Below are 17474 nucleotides of genomic sequence, written 5' to 3'. Positions count from 1 at the left end.
GAAAAATAAAAAATAAAATTCAATGCGATGATGCGATGCGCAAGCAGCTCACGAAATTTCGATGGTTACTCATGGATGCTCGTGGAATTTGCATGGGCTGCATGGTGCGTGCATATTTACTACCTATGTATGGTGGGGTCGGCGGCTCACGATGTCATTCTACATACATACATACATTATGTATTCGATAAGCATATTGATAACACCCACCTTACCTTACATCCTCTACATACCTAGGTAAGATATAAGCTTTTATCGGTTGGTGGCGTAAAGTATGTACCCAGTACTTGTACATTAGGTAGGGTAGGGTAGGTACATAAGCTTCAATACATATTAATGATTGCCCGATTCAAACAGGACATCATCTGCCATTGGCCAATGTAACATGGGATGAACTTGCACCTATATATCGCCGGTAGATAGCCATGATGATGTATCAGTGATGCGATGTTTACTAAGTTGACAAAGTTTCTGGGTAACATGTACCTGCATTAGTTTGGATGGTATAGTATGGAAATAAATGTTTATTATGTGTGAAACTCTGATGCTTAGCTGTGATACTTATGTATATCCAGGGACTGTTCTGCTTCGAGAAAATAAACCAGCTTGCGAAGGCCAAGTGTTGATATACAAGATAATATCATTCACAAAAGCGATGTTATATCAAGACACCAAGTATCTACATAACCAAGCCAAACTGATTTAATACCAAAACTCCTCGCTAACCAAATATACAGTACATGACTCTTTAGCTAATATCCCATCCCAAGAGTATGTAGAAGAGAGCGATATCTTCTCAGCTCGTTAATTCTTTTTTCCCTCATCATCAGATTCCATACCTATGCTAAACCTAATCCAAAGATATGCGTTCCACATTATGCAAACAACCAAGGCGCTGAACCTCGGACTCAAAAATCAATCTACCAAAATCCTTTCCAAAACAGTGTGAGGATCTATAGCGCCTGGGTAAGAAAATCCTGCCTCGCTCACTTCTATGTAGGTATCCAAATAGCCAAAAGTCCAAGATAAATAGATCAAGCCGGAAACGTATAAAAATATGAGCACTTGCCTAGAGAGTACCATCCGCAGGGCGCGAGTTCTGGATTTGGACCTCGACGGCTGGCACCGCTTGCTTTGCCTCATCATCTAAGTGTTGTGCGGGTATTGTGGCTACAGGAGTCCGGTTTAGATCCTCGATCTCGGCATCACTCATTTTCATAATGTCATCCTTCCGAGCGACGGCCGGCCATTTCTTTTCGCCCCTGTTTGCCGCCTGTTCGGCTTCTGCGAGCCAGGTACGCCATTGGGGCGTTATGGGAGCGGCACCACTACGATTGACCCAAGCCGTACGTTTCGTTTCCCGAATCGCGTACCACAGCGTGCGGGTGAAGCTTTTGACATCTTCGCGCTGGTCTGGGCCCGTTGTTGTCTCGGCGCCCTGGGCCTCAGGAGGAGTAATGTCCTGGATATCATAGCGGCCCAAGTCCCAGAAAAATCGTTTTGGGAGTAGCCCCAATGCCCAGTAGAGACCATTCAATGTGATGTAGCTAGCACCGATAAAGATCTGCGAGTTCCACTTGCAATTACCTAATAGGATGACCGACACCATCAGTACGCAGGTGCCAGTTCCCATGAGCACCCGGTAAGCACGACTACTGACGTGGTATTCGCACTCTTCCGTCCCTGAGTATAACTCACGGGCTACTTCTTCGGTACACTTAACGAGAAGGAAAGCGCCTTTACGTGTGCGGATAATCATGTCACCCTCAGGGACCTTGTTGTTATGACTTCGATGCATCAGGACTGGCTTCCACCAGGAAGCCCAGCCAACGACGGAACTCGCAAGAGCGATGAGGGAGACGGCAAGAATGGCTGTCCCGTCTTGGTAATGCGCCGCGAATCCAATGATACTTGCGGTCAACACAACCGAGAAGATGGAGAGGATATGAACGGGGGATAATAACTTGGCTGGGATGGCGGGCCTTTTGGCAGTGGTGGCAAGCGTTGGGTTAGCCGCAAAGTCCTGCATTTTCTCCCTCATGGTTATTCGTTTGGTTATCCCTGGAACTGGTGGTCCAGCCTCCACATCGGTGCTCGAACTAAAGCCCATATTCGCTATCGGCGTATCTCCTTTGGTCTCTTCATCAAGAAGGGGAGGACGAGGTAAAGAAGTATGTTCGTGTGATGAACTGGTGTGGGATCTCCTCTGTGAGTAGAACTTGGAAAGGTATTTGGAACCATTTGCGAGTGATGCTGGAACTTGCACGCCACCAGCATTGTTGCGATCCGTGTGCTTAATCCTCAGCACCCTGAAAGAAAATGCAGATAGCTCGTCGAGAGGATGGATGATGTTCGCAAAGAACCCTACAGTGTCAAGAACCACACCGCTGTAAACACCCGTCATTTTGGCGGTAGTTTCGGGTAGACGAAGAGGTCGAGAGGGCTTTAGGAAAGCTTGTGGGGCAGGAACAATTCGCGGGAAAAGACAAAAGATGCTGGCCGTGATCGTCTGAGCGTGTTCTGCGACGGATGACTCGCCGATGACAGCGAGTAGAGTGACGACATCGAGACGCCAGCCCCACGGACCCTCAGCACCGTTGATGTCGGAAGAGAACCACCTGCCCGCTGCAGATCTATCGAGCCCTGGATCTTCATCGGCCATCGTTAGGCCCGTGGGTTTTTGAGGGCCTTTGAACTATTTTTTAGACCTTATTTTTTTTTGCTTTGTCTAAAAAAACGCCTAACCGTAGGAGACTTCTAGTTGACAGAAAAGGTGGAATAAGGCTTAGTTAGGCGTGGAGAGAAAAGATGGGAAGGGGATTTGTCTTTGAGGCTAAGTTAACTTGACGTTGCAATGGGTTGATTGAGTTTCAAATAGTTTGGCCACCACATGTAGGGAATCTAGGGATTAGGGAAATAATGGTGGCAATACCTAGGTTGACACCTAGCTAGGTATTCTACTAGATACCCAATATCTACCTATATAGTATGTCAGAATGGCATAATTAAATGCTTAAGAGATGATGATATATATGATGGTATATAAGTATATAGACAAGCGACGACGTGGGTGGAATGTGATGAGGAAAGAAAATAGGAAAAGAGGATGAAACAATTAAGATGGAGGTAAAAAGAGAAAAAAAAGGTTAAGAGATGTTGCGGCTGAAATGGAAATAGCATTGAAATGGCTTGTTGCAGGGTACGTTGCTAATCGTTGCCCGTTGGAAGCATGGATGTTGGATGTACCGCATAGTTACATTGTAGATCCTTTCTTTTCTGTCTTCTTGTTGGTTATCGATTGTACTGTTATATAAACTTCAAGTGTCCATTACAGGGTCTCTATAGGATCCCGCGAAGGGTTTCAGGTCGCATATGTCGCTACGGCCCGCCTGAACGATAATCATAGGCATTCATTGGGCTTAGTGAAAAGCTTGAAAATGCCAATCTGGCCCACTTCAACTTGAATGAGTCCACTCAAGCAACATTGAGATCCCTTGCCAAGTGAGGGCGCTTGGGCGCAGTCGCTGTTCATAGCCTCCTTTATTTTATCCTTTATCCTCCAAATGCCTGATCTTCTTCAAGTTCAAAAGTCAACCTTACACAGTACAAGTCGTTGTACCACTGGCTATTGTCCCCTCATTGCCACTATTGTGTGTTATTCATATGAACCTGGAAGCCAGTGGAATATTTGTCCTTTGTGACCTTTTGTGCCATGCAAACGGCATCTCGGTGGACGAGGGGGTAATCTCTAATAGGTACCTACTAACCCTACATGGTAGGTAGGTAGTAAGACTGTACTAAGACATGGAGAAACTAAGCAAACATTTCAGTATGATGTGATGGATATATGTAAGCATCGGATGAGAGGGAGCCTTACATATTACCATTACATTACCTATGTTGTATATAGGATATGTAATATGTATTGCATAGCTGGTACCTATCGTGGTGACATTTCTTTCGTGTTGGAACTTGGCAATGCCAACATTGAATGTACCAAGGTACATGTACATGTATGTACACCTTTGAGGGGGACATCTGGACTCTGGAGTCGAGGAAGTATTAAAGAAACAAATAAATAAGAAAACTATAAAAGAAAAAAAACACAACACTACCAAGGTATTGGTGTTACCAACTCCCACGCCCAAGGGAAAGCCCTGCTTGCGCTCACAATCCCAGTATGACAACTCGACTCTATTGTCCCCAGCCTAGACGCATCATGTTAATCTAAATATCATAATAAATCGTATCCCGTAACCGGTGAATATCCAAACCCTGGAACCCATTAGGAGAGATTTAATCAAGCCTGACTAAATAGAATATCCGAGATGCGTAATATTGTTAGGCGTTAAATTCAGCCTCAGCTTCCCGAGTGTTTTGAATCCTCTTGGCGTACTCTAGTTTATCCAATCTCGCTGGACGATAGTCGGGGTTCTCTTCTAGTATCTGTGGGATGAACTCCTCCTTCCATCGTCGTTCCCATTCAACTAAAACCCGTTCTCGTTCAACTTGGCTCATACAAGAATGATCCAAGCTCCATCTAGCAAGTTGGCGCCAACCATAAAGATTCATATTTCGGTTACCCACCATGACTTCGTAAAAGTCGTGTGACAACGTAGATCTAGATCGCATATTAGCTTAGCATGCGCACTGATCCATACAAGGTCTAACACTCACCCAAATATGGTTCCGTTGTCGCTATTCAGTGAACAGTGAATCTCATGGGCGAGTAAATCGTATATTCGATGCTCATTCATATATTCTGTTAGTCCGAGGATCATGTTCGAAATCGGACACGCTTCCACGCAGACATTCTTTTCCCTCATCTGCTCCATGAGGTCTGGCTTATGAGGCAAAGCATAACCATGACCAACTCTCTTCGCATTGAGGTCCAAGGCACAATCCAAGTTATCTTCGATATCGTCCGGGGTTTCACCGCAGTGGAACAAGAACGGGATGTCGAGCTCCTCTGCCTCACAGTTCTCCTGGAACTGCCTGAATTCATCTTCGAAGTATCTTAATCCATGTGGCTTGTCGTAAGACTCTTCGCCCACTAAATCGAACCCGGCGATGTATTGTGGCCACCGCTTCTTCATCTGTATGCATTCCTGTAAGGCGTCCTTCACCATTGCCTTTGCAAAGGATCGAGGTGTGCAGTATATAACCTTCATACCTCCAAACGATGGTCTGTGGTCGTTGCTCAGAGGGATATCGCCGTTATCTGGGTAAATTGGATTGCCTTCTGAGTCCAATACTCGATTCTCCTTTATCTGGCCATTTTCATCCATGTCACCGATATCTTTCATGAATCTTTCGTATTCCTCCACAATAATTTCCATCAACCCAAAGTTATCGAAGCCTCCTGATCCGCTGTCACGGAGGACTTGGTTGCTTTTCATGAAATTTGGTCGAATTTCAGCATATTGAACATTCTCCCTGACGAACTCCTCTAAACACTTCCGAGTATATGCCCTGAACGCCTTTTCGTAGTTGAACAAGCCTTTCATCATCCTTGTACGCCCGTTAAACTTCTCCCATGCCCTAGAAGATTGTTAGTTTCCCGAGTACCATAGGATACAGTGTTAGATACCTTGCTGCTCTCTCTCGGATGTTTTTGTATGGGCTGGCTTGATAATTTAATTCAATGTCCTTAGGCCAACCTGACTCCTCAGCTTTCTGTTGCCTTGCTTCCTTCTCTTCTTGTGTCTCTGAGTAGATTTTTTGGTCTGAGGGCTTATCTGCTTCATTGAAAATGATGTCTATTTCCTCTTTGGTGAATATAAGCTTATTCGTAAGCCATTTGTCGCATTCCATGTTCATATCCCAAACCTCAGGTTCATCTGAGTCTGATTGGCCCCCTTCTGCCGCTATCAAGCCCTGTCTGAGTTTTCGTTCCTCATCCCACATGGCACGGAAGTGTTGATAGCGCATCTGTTGGCGCGGTTCGTAGTCTTCACGGAAGAGGTTCGGGCCTGTGGAGTCCAGCGCAAGAAGTGTTTCATTCTGCGAATCAAGATCCTGGCCTAAGTCCTCCTTCAACGTCTTTTCAAAATCGTGAAGCATAAATACGATCTCGCAATTATCAAAATCAGATTTTGACCGGAGCTTGTGAGTTGGACTCGAGATGTACATATTAGACATCTCCTTAGCTATATCCAAGAGGACGCTAGGGAGAAGGGTGGAGTTGAAGTGAATGTGAAGGTGTGCACCTTTTGGCATATAGCGTGCGGCCTTCAGCAGTTGAGTTTTCTCGATTATGTGTACATTCCGTAAGAAGTGATCCTCGGGAGCATGTCGCTGAGACTGCTCCTTGGATCCGTATAATTCATCGTCGGCTTCTCTTTGCTCCAACAATATTTCGTTAGCGGACTTCTCATCCGAGTTCGCTAATTCCATCATGGGCTTTTGGAAATCCAGTTTGAGTTGTTGAGATGGTTCTGGAACCAAGCGTATGGACTTGTTCGTCATCTTGTCGAAAAAATGGCGGAACGGGGACGTTCTAGATTTTCTATGGGGTATCTTGTTGCTCTTTTTAACAGGTTGTTCAGTATCGCTGCTGTCTTCGTTATTGCCGCATGACAATCTTATGAGTATACTCTTGTAGTAGCTGGTCATATGGAGACGGAGAAAGTATGGCTTTCTACGGAACAATGGCAATATATATACCTACCTAGGTATATATATATATATATGTGTGTGTGTGTGTTGTAGATGTGTGTTAGTTGTTCACTGATCAAATACCCCTAGTTAGTCCTAGATGTATTATGTTGGCCACTTTTTACAATTTCAGTTGCGAGGCTGTGAATTATTAGTTAGTGAGGGTGAGGCAAGGATGATGAGATGAAAGTGATGAGGATGACTGTTTAAGATTGAAGATGATTGTGTCGCGTGGGGGAAGTTTAAGGTTGTGTGTTCATGGTGTGCAGGTGTGCAGCCTGCGCCTTGGGTACAATACATATTACATACTGGGTACCTAGTACCTACAACGTTGAGTTTAGGGACCACCATCGTACCAGGGTTACTGCCTGTCCAACTTTCCGAATGCAAGGCGCTGGTATGTTAGGCTATTCTGAGTTTGGTTTAGATTACTCCGATTTTATCTGTCATCGCAAGCATATGGGACTTTAACAACTTGTACAACATAGGAACATGGGGGCTCTTACGTGATTCTATATCTCGAACATGCAACTAAAGAGGCTAGGCTGACTTGACCTGATTGAACTCTTTTCACCCCCAAACCAAAGCTCCGGTAATATCTTTGGTGTTTCCCTTTCTCTCCAACAGTCTATAACTGAAGCACGCTCCTTTCAATGTTCTGACTCATCTATTCACCTGTGTAGAGAATATCCTAATAATAAGTTATGTGACATCACTATCTACTCTACTTGGTACTCAATGGTACGCATTATGCGCGCGCTACAGAAACTTCAGTTTGGGCACCATCTCATTGAACGCCAACCTTTGGGCTAGGAAGTTCCTTTCACGAACCAAGCGACCAACTAATCGGCCAATGAAAGGGACCCCCAGTTAGCCCTGCATAGCCGTTCGGTTATTTTCAAATTCAACTTTGGTCCGCTAAGCCACCTGTAGATGATTTTAACGTTGACAATGAAAGAGGCCTTTGGACGTTGGGCTCAATGAGCTGAGATGCCTTAGAGCGGAGATAATGCTAACTAGCGATTCACCTAGCGCTAGCGATCTTTGAACTCCAGCTCCTTTAAATCGCCGCATTAGCGTTGCCAACTAGCCTAGGTTAGAGGACTTATTTCAAACCTCACATCACTATCATGGTAAAATATAACAGAATAGCGGCCGCAATCCTTCAGGAGGTCAGGTCATTGACTCTATTGGGCGCTAAAAGCAGCCTCGTGATTAATCCAGACTCGCTTTCTAACAACTCTGGAGTTGTAGATATCAGTTACCGTATTCATATGTAGCGCCGCCATGACCTTAGCTTGTTGCGTTGGCTTTTAGCGTTTCGAAGGCGAGTTCCAACTGCGGTGATATTCTCTTGATCCTTCTCGCCTTGCTATCTAGGCAGGCGCGGCTTACTTCACCAACCTAACCACGAATTAGAGGCGATAGACCATTGCTTCGTGATGATGGACGAAGAATACGACCGCCGACTTCTGTTTGTACTCCATCCCCGACTCAATTCGAGGCTCACAATCCATTGGCCTTCTTCTTTCGTTATGTGTAAAGCGTGACCTTCATCCCTGAGCCGAGTTTCCATGATAATCGTACATGAATGGCCTCTCTCGCTCAAAAAGCCTTGGGGGACTGACTAAGGGATCAATAGACAAACATCGTTTAGATGCCCGACCGCAGCATATACACTAACAGATGTAGACAGTCAGTCGTTATAATCAAATATCAATTGTAGGCAAATACCCTAACTCCTAGGTATACATCACCTATCTAACATGCCGATAGTGAAGCAACCCAAAAACGCCATAAAACACACTTGCCGTCAAAATACCACTCTATCGAATAACCATCCAATACCCATCTGGGTCCGAAAAAAGTCCTACCTACGCTGAGCCGGGGCGGGCGGTCCACCATCACTGAACCAAACAAAGAACGATGTTGGTAGTTAAAGTTGTTTGATCATCTAATCCCTGAAAATTATACTACCTAGGTAGTGTACCTACCTACCTACCCAATTCTTTTCCCCCCCATCGCAATCTCAATAGGAATAGTACACATCACTCCCGATCTTGTGTTTCCTCTCCATCTCCTCTCCACACTCACGCGTGCGTGTCCCAGCGATCGCGGGCGGAGCCCTTGTGAACACGCGCTCACCGCTCCGCCGAAAAAAAGCTCCACTCCTAACTATCCGTATGGTTCCAGGTTTTGTCCGATGGGTTGGCTTCTAGGGTTTAGGCAACCTGTGTTATATGCATGTACATATGTGTGTAGGACAATGGAGGCTGTAGGTAGGTATGTATTGCTTATGTGCCTAGCTTTTCGGACTATACTCCGTATACTCAATCAATCAGCCTTACATACGATGATCAACTATCGACTCCCTTACGGCCCGCTTGCAAACACACAGCGTGGACCGATGTCTACTCATGTTAAGACAGCTGGGTAAAGTCCTACGTCCTGCTCATCTCCGAGGTGCCCAATGGCCTTACGACAAGTCACACAAACGTAGAAGAAAAAACACGAAGAAGGCTGGTTATAGAGTGATTATCATTCATACGACGAGAGGCACCCTGTTTCCCCTGGAGCATATAGACACGTCGGAAGGGAGGGGGCTTCGCAAAAACTAGGTACGTAAAATCAACGAACAAGAGTCTCCGCCGATATCCAAGCTACCTAAAGCCGGATATCTTATGGCAGTACAATATTGGGCCCTTTTTCCATCGACCTTCATCGTCTAGGCCTATGCTGAAATGTGTGGCGAATCAGAGCCCGACATATACTGTCGAAGTCAAAGTGCTCTCAACATGTACAGCCATCTGGGAACAATTACAAGCCCCCCTCTTCGTCAAAATTAGCATCGAATAGAAAAACGCCCCACACCCAGTGTCTAGTAATTATCAACCTCTGATCTTCAAGAAGAAAGTTAAAGCACAACAGGCTTAACTCCGAAAGCATGGAATTTGGGCGAATTAACTGAGGGAGATTGAGCCTCGCCCCCTTTCTCCAAGCCTCAGTCAGCCTTCTATAGGGCTGTCTTATCGATGACTGTCAGCTGAGGTGCGTTAAGGATTCCAAAGACATCTGGCAAACTCCGAAAACTTGGGCATGGAGTTCTTGACATGAATTGGCCGCTTTTAGTCCTCGAACTTGATGCTTCGGCTCTGGCTGATGTCTAACGGGCCGCCCTTGTAGCTGCCCCGCTTCTTCTTATTCTTTTCCTTGGTGAAGCCCTTGCCCTTGGTGACAATGAGATCTTGGTGGGCTTTCTCGCCGTAGCCATGCGCGACATAAGCATTAGTAGACAGTCTCGGGTCGACGACTACATCCTTGCGAATTCGCGAGAAAGGTTGATTCTGCGCCTTCGCGCCGTTCTTGCCCCGGTTGTTTGTTTTAAGTGTGCTCGGGTCGGGTGGAAGAGGGGCAGCAGGCATGAACTCAGGAGAAGTTTTGTCCAAAGTCGCAGAGGTATCCGATTCCGTTCCATTCAAGGTCTTGCCCTTGGTAACTTGCTTTGGCTTCTTCACATCTGAATCTGAGTCCGAGTCTGAGTCTGAGCTTGACTCGCTAGACGAAGAGCTAGATTCAGGTAGTGGTACTTCAGCAGCAACTTTCAAGTCTACCGTTGGTTCCGCATCGGATTCGGAATCCGAATCTTCAGAGTCGGAACTGGAGTCGGAGCTAGAAGACGAGTCCTCCTTGCCGATCTTCGACTTGCTAATGGGCTTAGCTTCGTCTTCGGAACTCTCATCTGAAGACGAGTCAGACGAATCAGAGGATGAGCTATCATCAGAGCTTTCCTTTGTCTTGGCCTTTTTAGACTGGGGTCTTTCGTCTTCTGAGCTCGAATCTGACATGTCATCGTCGGAATCGGAATCGGAAGAGCTTTCACTATCAGATTCAGCCTTCCGCTTCAAGGGGTTTGTGGCAGATTTGGCGGCTCCAGGTACCGACTTAGCGGGTTTAATCTTCTCTTCATCACTTTCGCTCTCGCTCTCGCTGTCACTTTCGCTTTCGTCAGAGCTTGAACTCGAAGATGATTCCGAACTGGAGTCCTGGGCACTAGGCGCGTCGGCCATGGCAATGTCTGCGGATGCTTCGCTATCGCTCTCGGAGCTCGATTCGTCATCACTGTCGCTGCTGTCGCTGCTGTCGCTGCTGCTACTGCTGCTGCTTACTTTGGTGATCTTCTCCATGGGATCTTCTTTAGGAATGATGGGCGTATTGTTTTGACTGGAGAATGTCTCCCAGGTCTGGAATACGCTGACTAGGGAGTGATGGGACTTGGCCTTGGATTTTCCGGCACCTTCTTCTTTCCAGCCTTTCTTAGCCCTGTGCTTCTGGAATTCGCGGTGAGCATGATCGAATCCTTGATCGGACAGGAAAGTTTCAACTAGGTCCATGAGTTGAGTCGGCGGGGTAGAGGTCTGGTCCTGTGTCGCGGAAGTGGAAGCGGAAGAGGCTGTAGTTACGACAGGCTTGGCTGGCTTGGCTGGCTTGGTCGACTTTGTCGCCTTGGTCGCCTTAGTCGCCTTGGATGCCTTTGGAGGTTTCTTATCGCTCTTTGCCATTGTGGCGTTCGCGTCTCTCGTATGGTCAGATGTTACAGGCGCCGAAGTAGCAGTAAAATTGTTGCTAAACAACCAAGAAGGAGGAGCGTGGGAAGATGTGTGTAGGCTACTGGGCATAACCTAAAGAATTGATAATAATTAATTATAACCTAGAGAGGCGTGTCCAATCCAATGGAAAGAAGGACAACCTTGGTAGTTGATTGAATTGAATTTTGGAAGAAAAATCCCGAGGCGAAACTTTTTTGTTGCAGAAGAAAAGTTTTAGTGGGTCGCGATTAAGGGCCCTCTTTCTGCCACTCAGTTCCTATCATTCACCGCCTACCCCTGCCCCTGCCCCTTCCTGGTGGAGATCAATGGCAACCAGTTTACATAAGCAAAGATAGTTACTTTCAATGTAACTAAACTCCATTATGTCAGCAAGACGACCTCAATTCTCCAGGACCACTACATTTAACATTGAACTAACATTGAACTTACCTGAGCCTCTAGGGAGGTAGGTACGTAGCAGGTACCAGTTAACTTCATATATGTTCACCTCCTTAAGTCACTGCGACCTAGGCGTTGGTCCTGAAAGCAAATGCCTCAGACATGACAGAAAAGATCTCCTAGATTTGAACATCATGCCGCTATTTTTTTTCGGTTGTTGATGTCTCAATACGAAAAATATTATTCAAGTTGCTTGCCTTAGGTAGCTTATCCTACAAGTCAATGTGGGATACGCGATACGGGATGCGGGATGCGGGTTGCAGGAGGCGATTGGGGCTAGCAGAACCCGGAAGCGCCGTATATTGCTATGGTCGGTCAACAATATGCCGGTGCCGTATATTTAACAATGAATATCACATGGCTTCTCATGATTTGGTTTTTAGTCACTATACTGGCAGAAAGGAAGAAGTCCCTCTGTTTTATCACCAAATAAGCTCAAAGCTATCAAAAGGGGTTTCTTACTCACTGAAAATTATGGAGGTAGTTTCCTTATCCCCTCGTCTCCTCGGTCATTATTCAATGCCAGTATTTTAGCATATGAACATAAATTTCCCCTTCACGAGCCTAGTTATTGTTGTCGAAAGTACGGTTTTGCTCAATACACGGTTTACTGCTATTCCACCATCGGCTTGGCCTATAGCTTGATCTCTGTGTGGCCCTGAATACAGATCATTGACCAATGACCATTCACAGCTACATAGGTACGTAGTCTTCGAAAGACTCTTCTATGATAATTTGACAGGTTTTGACGATAAAATTCTGTCAATAAGCGCAGTGCTAACAAATTTAGGGATAATACTCGTAAAATTCAGTTAAGAAACTGACGTTTTTGAATTTCAACCCTGCCACCACAGCGAGACTTAAGTAACGGGGTCGATATACGCCAGTTTTACGGCCTCCAAAGATTTTCTATAAATGCCTCAAGTCAAAACCTGGAAGATGTAGAATAATATCGTTGCGCGGGAATCTCTAGGTTTATTTAGTCATCCGCCCATGTAGCCTTCTCTACTTCAGTTAGCCCCCTGACAATAACTCAAGTAGCGAACACCAACACTCATATTCAAGAGAAACGCAGGCATAGAAGATTTGATAGCCTCTAGAGTATGCCTAGGGAGGGTACGCTCATTGGGGGCAAGTGAAAGAACCTCCTAGAAGGATATAATAGCAGAGAACTAGATCCAAACAGAGTACGTCGATGATCAATCTTGCAATTTTTACGCTTTCAACTTGGCACTTGATGACTCGCGAGATCTCGATTTACCTTCGCCCGAGAAACAGAACACTTTAAAGTATAGTTTAGTTTGAATTCCAAATATTCCCAAGGACCAACCGCTTCATTGCCTCACGCTTAGACTTGGGTCTCAATCTATCAACACTGGTAGTACCTAGTACGACCCAATGATCGGTATCTCAGGTAGGAAAACTTCTTCAGCAGCATGTACATGCACTTCTCCTGAAGGAATATACTTATGATGCCTTATCATGCTGTATATTTAAGTGCCAAGGCTGAGAAATGACGTAAATTAGGAAGCCATGATATTTCCCCTTCGTCAAGGCCAGCAACCTAACCAAACCCAGAGGTTTGCATACAATTCCAAATATTTAGAATGCCCCCAATCGGTCCGATTCACGCCAACAGTTAGAGATAGATGCTAGAAGTCCTATCACCGGTAAAAAGACACTTTTCAATAATCCTTATGGTCGAGATCTCGAATGTGTGCCAGTCCATTTACCCGGGGCTGGCCTATCACAGTCGCCCTACTTATTAGCCCGAGAATATTAGCCTCTACGCTTTTGCATTGTCAGGGGGCAGCAACATGCCGAAAACTTTCTAGGATCTTCGATTAGTTGGGTGCCAACCAAGTCAATATTAACAGAATCTGTACTCTTCGGCAGTTAATAAGCAAAAGGATTAGTCTGGTTCCCGTCGTATGTGCCCTGGGATATATATAGGTAGCTCAGGAACCCGACCGCTGGTCATATCTGGCACTCCTTTTGCCTATCATCCCAACAAGGTCTGTGACATCAAAATCCTCCCCAAAAATGTTTTGGACTAGTCTTCTCAGCCTCGCCGCGCTCGCCGAAGCCGCACCACAGTTTGGTGGTGGCTTCGGGGGTGTCACCATGTTGCGATTCGGATGCCCCAACGTGGTTATTGACCGGCTCGACCCCCTAGTCAACCCAGGCTCGATCCCCTCTTCGCATGTCCACCAAATCGTGGGAGGAAATGCCTTCAACGCGTCGATGACGACCGGTGATGTTTCAAAGGCTGCTACATGCACCACTTGCCAGTTCAGTGAGTCCACTCCAATAACAGCATAGGTGGTATATGGACAAAATTCACTGACTTTGATGTACCTAGGTGAGGACTTTAGCAACTACTGGACGGCCAACCTGTACTTCAAGGCCCGCAACGGAAGCTACAAGCGCGTTCCTCAACTCGGTCATGCGTACGTGTCTCCTATTCCCGTTATGATATTCATCCATTGCTTACCTGTGCTTTAGCCTGCAATTCAACGACCAGTTCAGCACACAGACACAGGGTGGTATCCTCGTATACTACGTCTCGGCCCAACCAGGCCAGATCACTGCCTTCAAGCCGGTTCGTTCTCATAGGAAATGGTCATGAGGCGAAATGATGATGCTGACCCCTGAATGTAGGGATTCCGCATGCTCTCCGGTGACGCCATGGCACGCTCGAGGTCCGACACCAAGCTGAAGAGGCAAAACTGCTTCCGATGCTACACCGGGCCAAACTACGGCGGCGACGTTGGTGCCCCCTGCATGGATGACAAGTAAATGATATTCTCCCCAGAACTCATGAATTCAGGTAGCTGATTATAATTTCAGTGTCGACTCTGAGGCTCTACCTAACAAGGTGTGCCCGGGTGGTATCCGATCCAACATTCTATTCCCAACGTAAGCCTCTCGCCACCTATGGTCTTGGGATGATACTAACAACGACGCCAGCTGCTGGGATGGAAAGAACCTCGACTCCCCCAACCACCAGGACCACGTCACCTACCCCACGACCGGCCCCGCGAACTTCCTCAGTCTCGGAGGCTCTTGCCCATCGACCCACCCCGTCCGCATCCCCCAGCTGATGTACGAGGTGGTCTGGGACACCACTAAGTTCAACGACAAGTCGCAATGGCCCGAGGACGGATCCCAGCCCTTCTACCTGAGCACGGGAGACAACACCGGATACGGCCAACACGCCGACTACGTCTTCGGGTGGAAGGACGACTCGCTCCAGAAGGCCATGGACACGTCAGGCTGCATGGGAGCTCGATGCGCTACCCTCCAGACCCAGAACATCAACACTGCCCGGGAGTGCTCCGTGAAGAAGGTTGTCAGCGAGGATGAGGATGGATGTAAGTTGACCCTGCGATCGAGTATATGGATAAATACACTTCGGAAAGCTAACGAGTGGATAGGGCTCCCCGAACTCCCCGGCATCAACATGCCTATGGTCTAGAGAGCTATGTGGTACAGAATCGTGTAGGATGAGTTTGGGAAGCGATAAATTGGCTAAGATCTTGGGGGAGGATGTTAGAGAGAAAGATTATACCTACCTAGATATTCACAGCTTCATTCGCCATTTGCCGTATTGGTTACTTGTGATGTTTCGAGTTGATCATGTTGCTGTTGATCGCATTAGTGAACACTCGGCCCCAATTTTCCCCTTGCCCCTTTCGACGATCCCCTTTTCTTAGATGTATTGATTGCTAGGTAGGTGATGTGTTAGATTAGGTACTGTGCAGCCTGCATCTGAAGTTGGCCGCACGGATCGCCAGGAACAAATCATGGAGTTATATCTGTGCTGGCGGGAGGCGGCTAGGCGGCAATTCTCACCTGAGGCTACCTACAGCTATTACTGGGGATTCCTTCTCGGGCTTCTATCTAGGTTTATATGTAAGATCTAGATCTCTTAGCTTTGTTCATCAGCTGAATAGGTAGGTGTTAGGTAGGTAAGTAGGTAGCTATATTATGATAGGGGCTAAAAGAAAAGAAAAGGGGGCGACGAGACCCACAAATAGTTTCGGCGCTAAGCTCAACCACCACCATGATCACCCGCTTACTACCAACTTACTCATCATCGAGCTTCAACATTCACCTCCCTTTACTTCGTACGTCGTACCATAAAATAACAACAGCTCCCACCTCAACCTCAACCTTCACACTCTTTCGTAAAACGTACACATTACAAGCCGCCACGATGTCTACCCGGCTCGAAACATTCATAAGGTTCACAACCGACTCAGGTACGTTTTTGAATATTCCTTCTTGTTTTCAAAAATCCCATAGGAAAGCTTGGCGGTGTCGGAACGTCCGGAACATGCCGGCGAGTTAAGTAGCTCTGCCGAGCTGGCCAATTGAACTTCATAAACTCATTTAACGGGATCGCAATCTGGGTTAAAAACATTGGGGGGAACATTCGTAGCTTGAATGAAGTTTGACTCTCATTCTCATTCGGACTTAAGATCCTAGGATATTACGTACTTGAGTAGAGTCTCATCACTCTTTCAATAAGGGGGCAGCTATCTACATATACTCCACAGATTGGATAGGGTTATGCATGGGCCTTGAAATAAGTCAATGTGGTGGTTTAGACTGTACTGAGATGTGAAGGCGTAAGAGTTCATGCCGAAGCTACTTTCATTGGACGTGAATCAAGCTACATCAACATCTTTGAAATGTTACCCACTCACTTTCATCTATATGAAGATGAAGGCTACCTATACTTAAAACCATTTACTCAAAACTCGAACTAAAACTTCATATATAAGCTCATCCACCACTAACAAACCCCCCTCCTAGTCGGCCTCGAGCGCACAATCCGGCTCTTCCAAGCCCTCGTACAAATCCTCTCCTCCTTCGCCCTCCCCTTCGACCTCTTACTGTACACCCTCACCCTCAGCACCTCCTCCCCCGTACCCCCCTCCGCCTCCGCAACCCGCCTCATCCTCGCAACTTTAAACCAGCGGCTCGGCCTAGCGCGGCGCTTCTTCCGGCTCTTCCGCTCCCTCGAGGCCTTCCACGCCGCGCAGAAGATCTACGCCCGCATCTCCTCCCCCGCCCCATCCTCTGCCGGCCAAAAGCGCCGCCCGACATGGGTACACCTCGAACCCTGGCTGGACCTGCTCTCCCGCACCTTCATGGGGATGTACCTGCTCCTCGAAGCGAGCACCTTCCCCCACGCCCTGCAAGTTCCCGGGCTGGCCCCCTGGTCGGCGGAGCGCGAGCGCCAGCTCACGATCGAGGGCCAGCGCTTCTGGCTGTTCGCTCTGGTTAGCGGCGCGCTGTACCAGGCTCTCGAGATCCTCAACGTGCTCGCGCACACGCCCGTCCCCGCCACCGGTGCTGGCTTTGGCGGCAACGGTGCTGCTGGGAACGGGTCGGAGACGGAGTCTAAGGAGGAAGCAGCCGTAGCAGACGCCGACGCGAACAACGACCTGCGAAAAGAGCAGCAGCGCCTCCGCGCCATCGTCGGCGCGCGCAAGGAGCAGCGGCGGCAGTGGCGTCGCGAGGTCGCCGCGAAGACCTCCAAGCTGGCGCGAGGGGCGATGGCGAATGCGCTGGATACCGTGCTGCCGGGGACCGTGGTGGGCTGGATCAAGGTCGAGCCCGGGACGGTGGCTGTGGCTATGCTCGTGACCACGATACTGACGAGCGTGGATGTGTGGGAGAGGTGTGAGCGCGAGGTTTTGGCCAGCAAATAGGAGGGAGGAGGGGGAGACGACTGAGCTTGGTTTTTTTTTCGTTCTTTAC

At 47.4% G+C, this 17474-nt stretch overlaps 5 protein-coding genes across 5 annotated transcripts; 2 read left to right on the top strand and 3 right to left on the bottom strand.

Moving 5' to 3' along the window:
• Positions 1–387: 387 nt before the first annotated feature.
• Positions 388–3181, bottom strand: GGS25DRAFT_487377 (uncharacterized protein). Its single transcript, XM_049260712.1, has 3 exons — positions 862–3181; positions 738–771; positions 388–675 (listed from the first exon to the last, which is right to left on the bottom strand). The coding sequence occupies exon 1, from the start codon at positions 2660–2662 to the stop codon at positions 1070–1072; it is 1593 nt and encodes a 530-aa protein (XP_049118059.1). The 5' UTR covers positions 2663–3181; the 3' UTR covers positions 388–675; positions 738–771; positions 862–1069.
• Positions 3182–4177: 996 nt separating this feature from the next.
• Positions 4178–6711, bottom strand: GGS25DRAFT_244979 (Metallo-dependent hydrolase). The gene is made up of 3 exons (XM_049257149.1): positions 5591–6711; positions 4678–5541; positions 4178–4621 (listed from the first exon to the last, which is right to left on the bottom strand). The coding sequence occupies exons 1-3, from the start codon at positions 6613–6615 to the stop codon at positions 4342–4344; spliced, it is 2169 nt and encodes a 722-aa protein (XP_049118058.1). The 5' UTR covers positions 6616–6711; the 3' UTR covers positions 4178–4341.
• A 2797-nt stretch (positions 6712–9508) lies between these two features.
• On the bottom strand, positions 9509–11572 carry GGS25DRAFT_244912 (SRP40, C-terminal domain-containing protein). The gene has a single exon (XM_049257147.1). It carries the CDS (start codon positions 11331–11333, stop codon positions 9783–9785), a length of 1551 nt encoding a protein of 516 aa, XP_049118057.1. The 5' UTR covers positions 11334–11572; the 3' UTR covers positions 9509–9782.
• A 2021-nt stretch (positions 11573–13593) lies between these two features.
• Positions 13594–15669, top strand: GGS25DRAFT_244854 (uncharacterized protein). The gene is made up of 7 exons (XM_049257146.1): positions 13594–13998; positions 14065–14152; positions 14208–14304; positions 14364–14497; positions 14553–14621; positions 14673–15076; positions 15140–15669. Exons 1-7 carry the CDS (start codon positions 13746–13748, stop codon positions 15178–15180), a joined length of 1086 nt encoding a protein of 361 aa, XP_049118056.1. The 5' UTR covers positions 13594–13745; the 3' UTR covers positions 15181–15669.
• A 252-nt stretch (positions 15670–15921) lies between these two features.
• GGS25DRAFT_520887 (peroxisomal biogenesis factor 11) lies at positions 15922–17425 on the top strand (the record flags this gene model as incomplete). The annotated part of the gene is made up of 2 exons (XM_049263966.1): positions 15922–15967; positions 16524–17425. The coding sequence occupies 2 exons, from the start codon at positions 15922–15924 to the stop codon at positions 17423–17425; spliced, it is 948 nt and encodes a 315-aa protein (XP_049118055.1).
• Between the last annotated feature and the right edge of the window lie 49 nt (positions 17426–17474).

This window comes from Hypoxylon fragiforme, assembly GCF_022984875.1.
Source record: "Hypoxylon fragiforme strain CBS 206.31 chromosome Unknown GGS25scaffold_4, whole genome shotgun sequence".
In the NCBI taxonomy this organism is placed as follows: domain Eukaryota; kingdom Fungi; phylum Ascomycota; class Sordariomycetes; order Xylariales; family Hypoxylaceae; genus Hypoxylon; species Hypoxylon fragiforme.
Note: the sequence above shows the minus strand (reverse complement) of the source record. Positions and strands in the feature narration are given on the sequence as shown.

Bases quoted from the DNA above. Each gene is read 5' to 3' on its own strand.
- GGS25DRAFT_244912 (XM_049257147.1), bottom strand. From the start codon at position 11,333: ATGCCCAGTAGCCTACACACATCTTCCCACGCTCCTCCTTCTTGGTTG.
- GGS25DRAFT_244979 (XM_049257149.1), bottom strand. From the start codon at position 6,615: ATGACCAGCTACTACAAGAGTATACTCATAAGATTGTCATGCGGCAAT. The intron at 5,542-5,590 runs GTATCTAACACT...ACAATCTTCTAG, and splicing joins ATCCGAGAGAGAGCAGCAAG to GGCATGGGAGAAGTTTAACG. The intron at 4,622-4,677 runs GTGAGTGTTAGA...TATGCGATCTAG, and splicing joins GACAACGGAACCATATTTGG to ATCTACGTTGTCACACGACT.
- GGS25DRAFT_244854 (XM_049257146.1), top strand. From the start codon at position 13,746: ATGTTTTGGACTAGTCTTCTCAGCCTCGCCGCGCTCGCCGAAGCCGCA. The intron at 14,498-14,552 runs GTAAATGATATT...TTATAATTTCAG, and splicing joins GCCCCCTGCATGGATGACAA to TGTCGACTCTGAGGCTCTAC. The intron at 14,622-14,672 runs GTAAGCCTCTCG...CAACGACGCCAG, and splicing joins TCCAACATTCTATTCCCAAC to CTGCTGGGATGGAAAGAACC.
- GGS25DRAFT_487377 (XM_049260712.1), bottom strand. From the start codon at position 2,662: ATGGCCGATGAAGATCCAGGGCTCGATAGATCTGCAGCGGGCAGGTGG.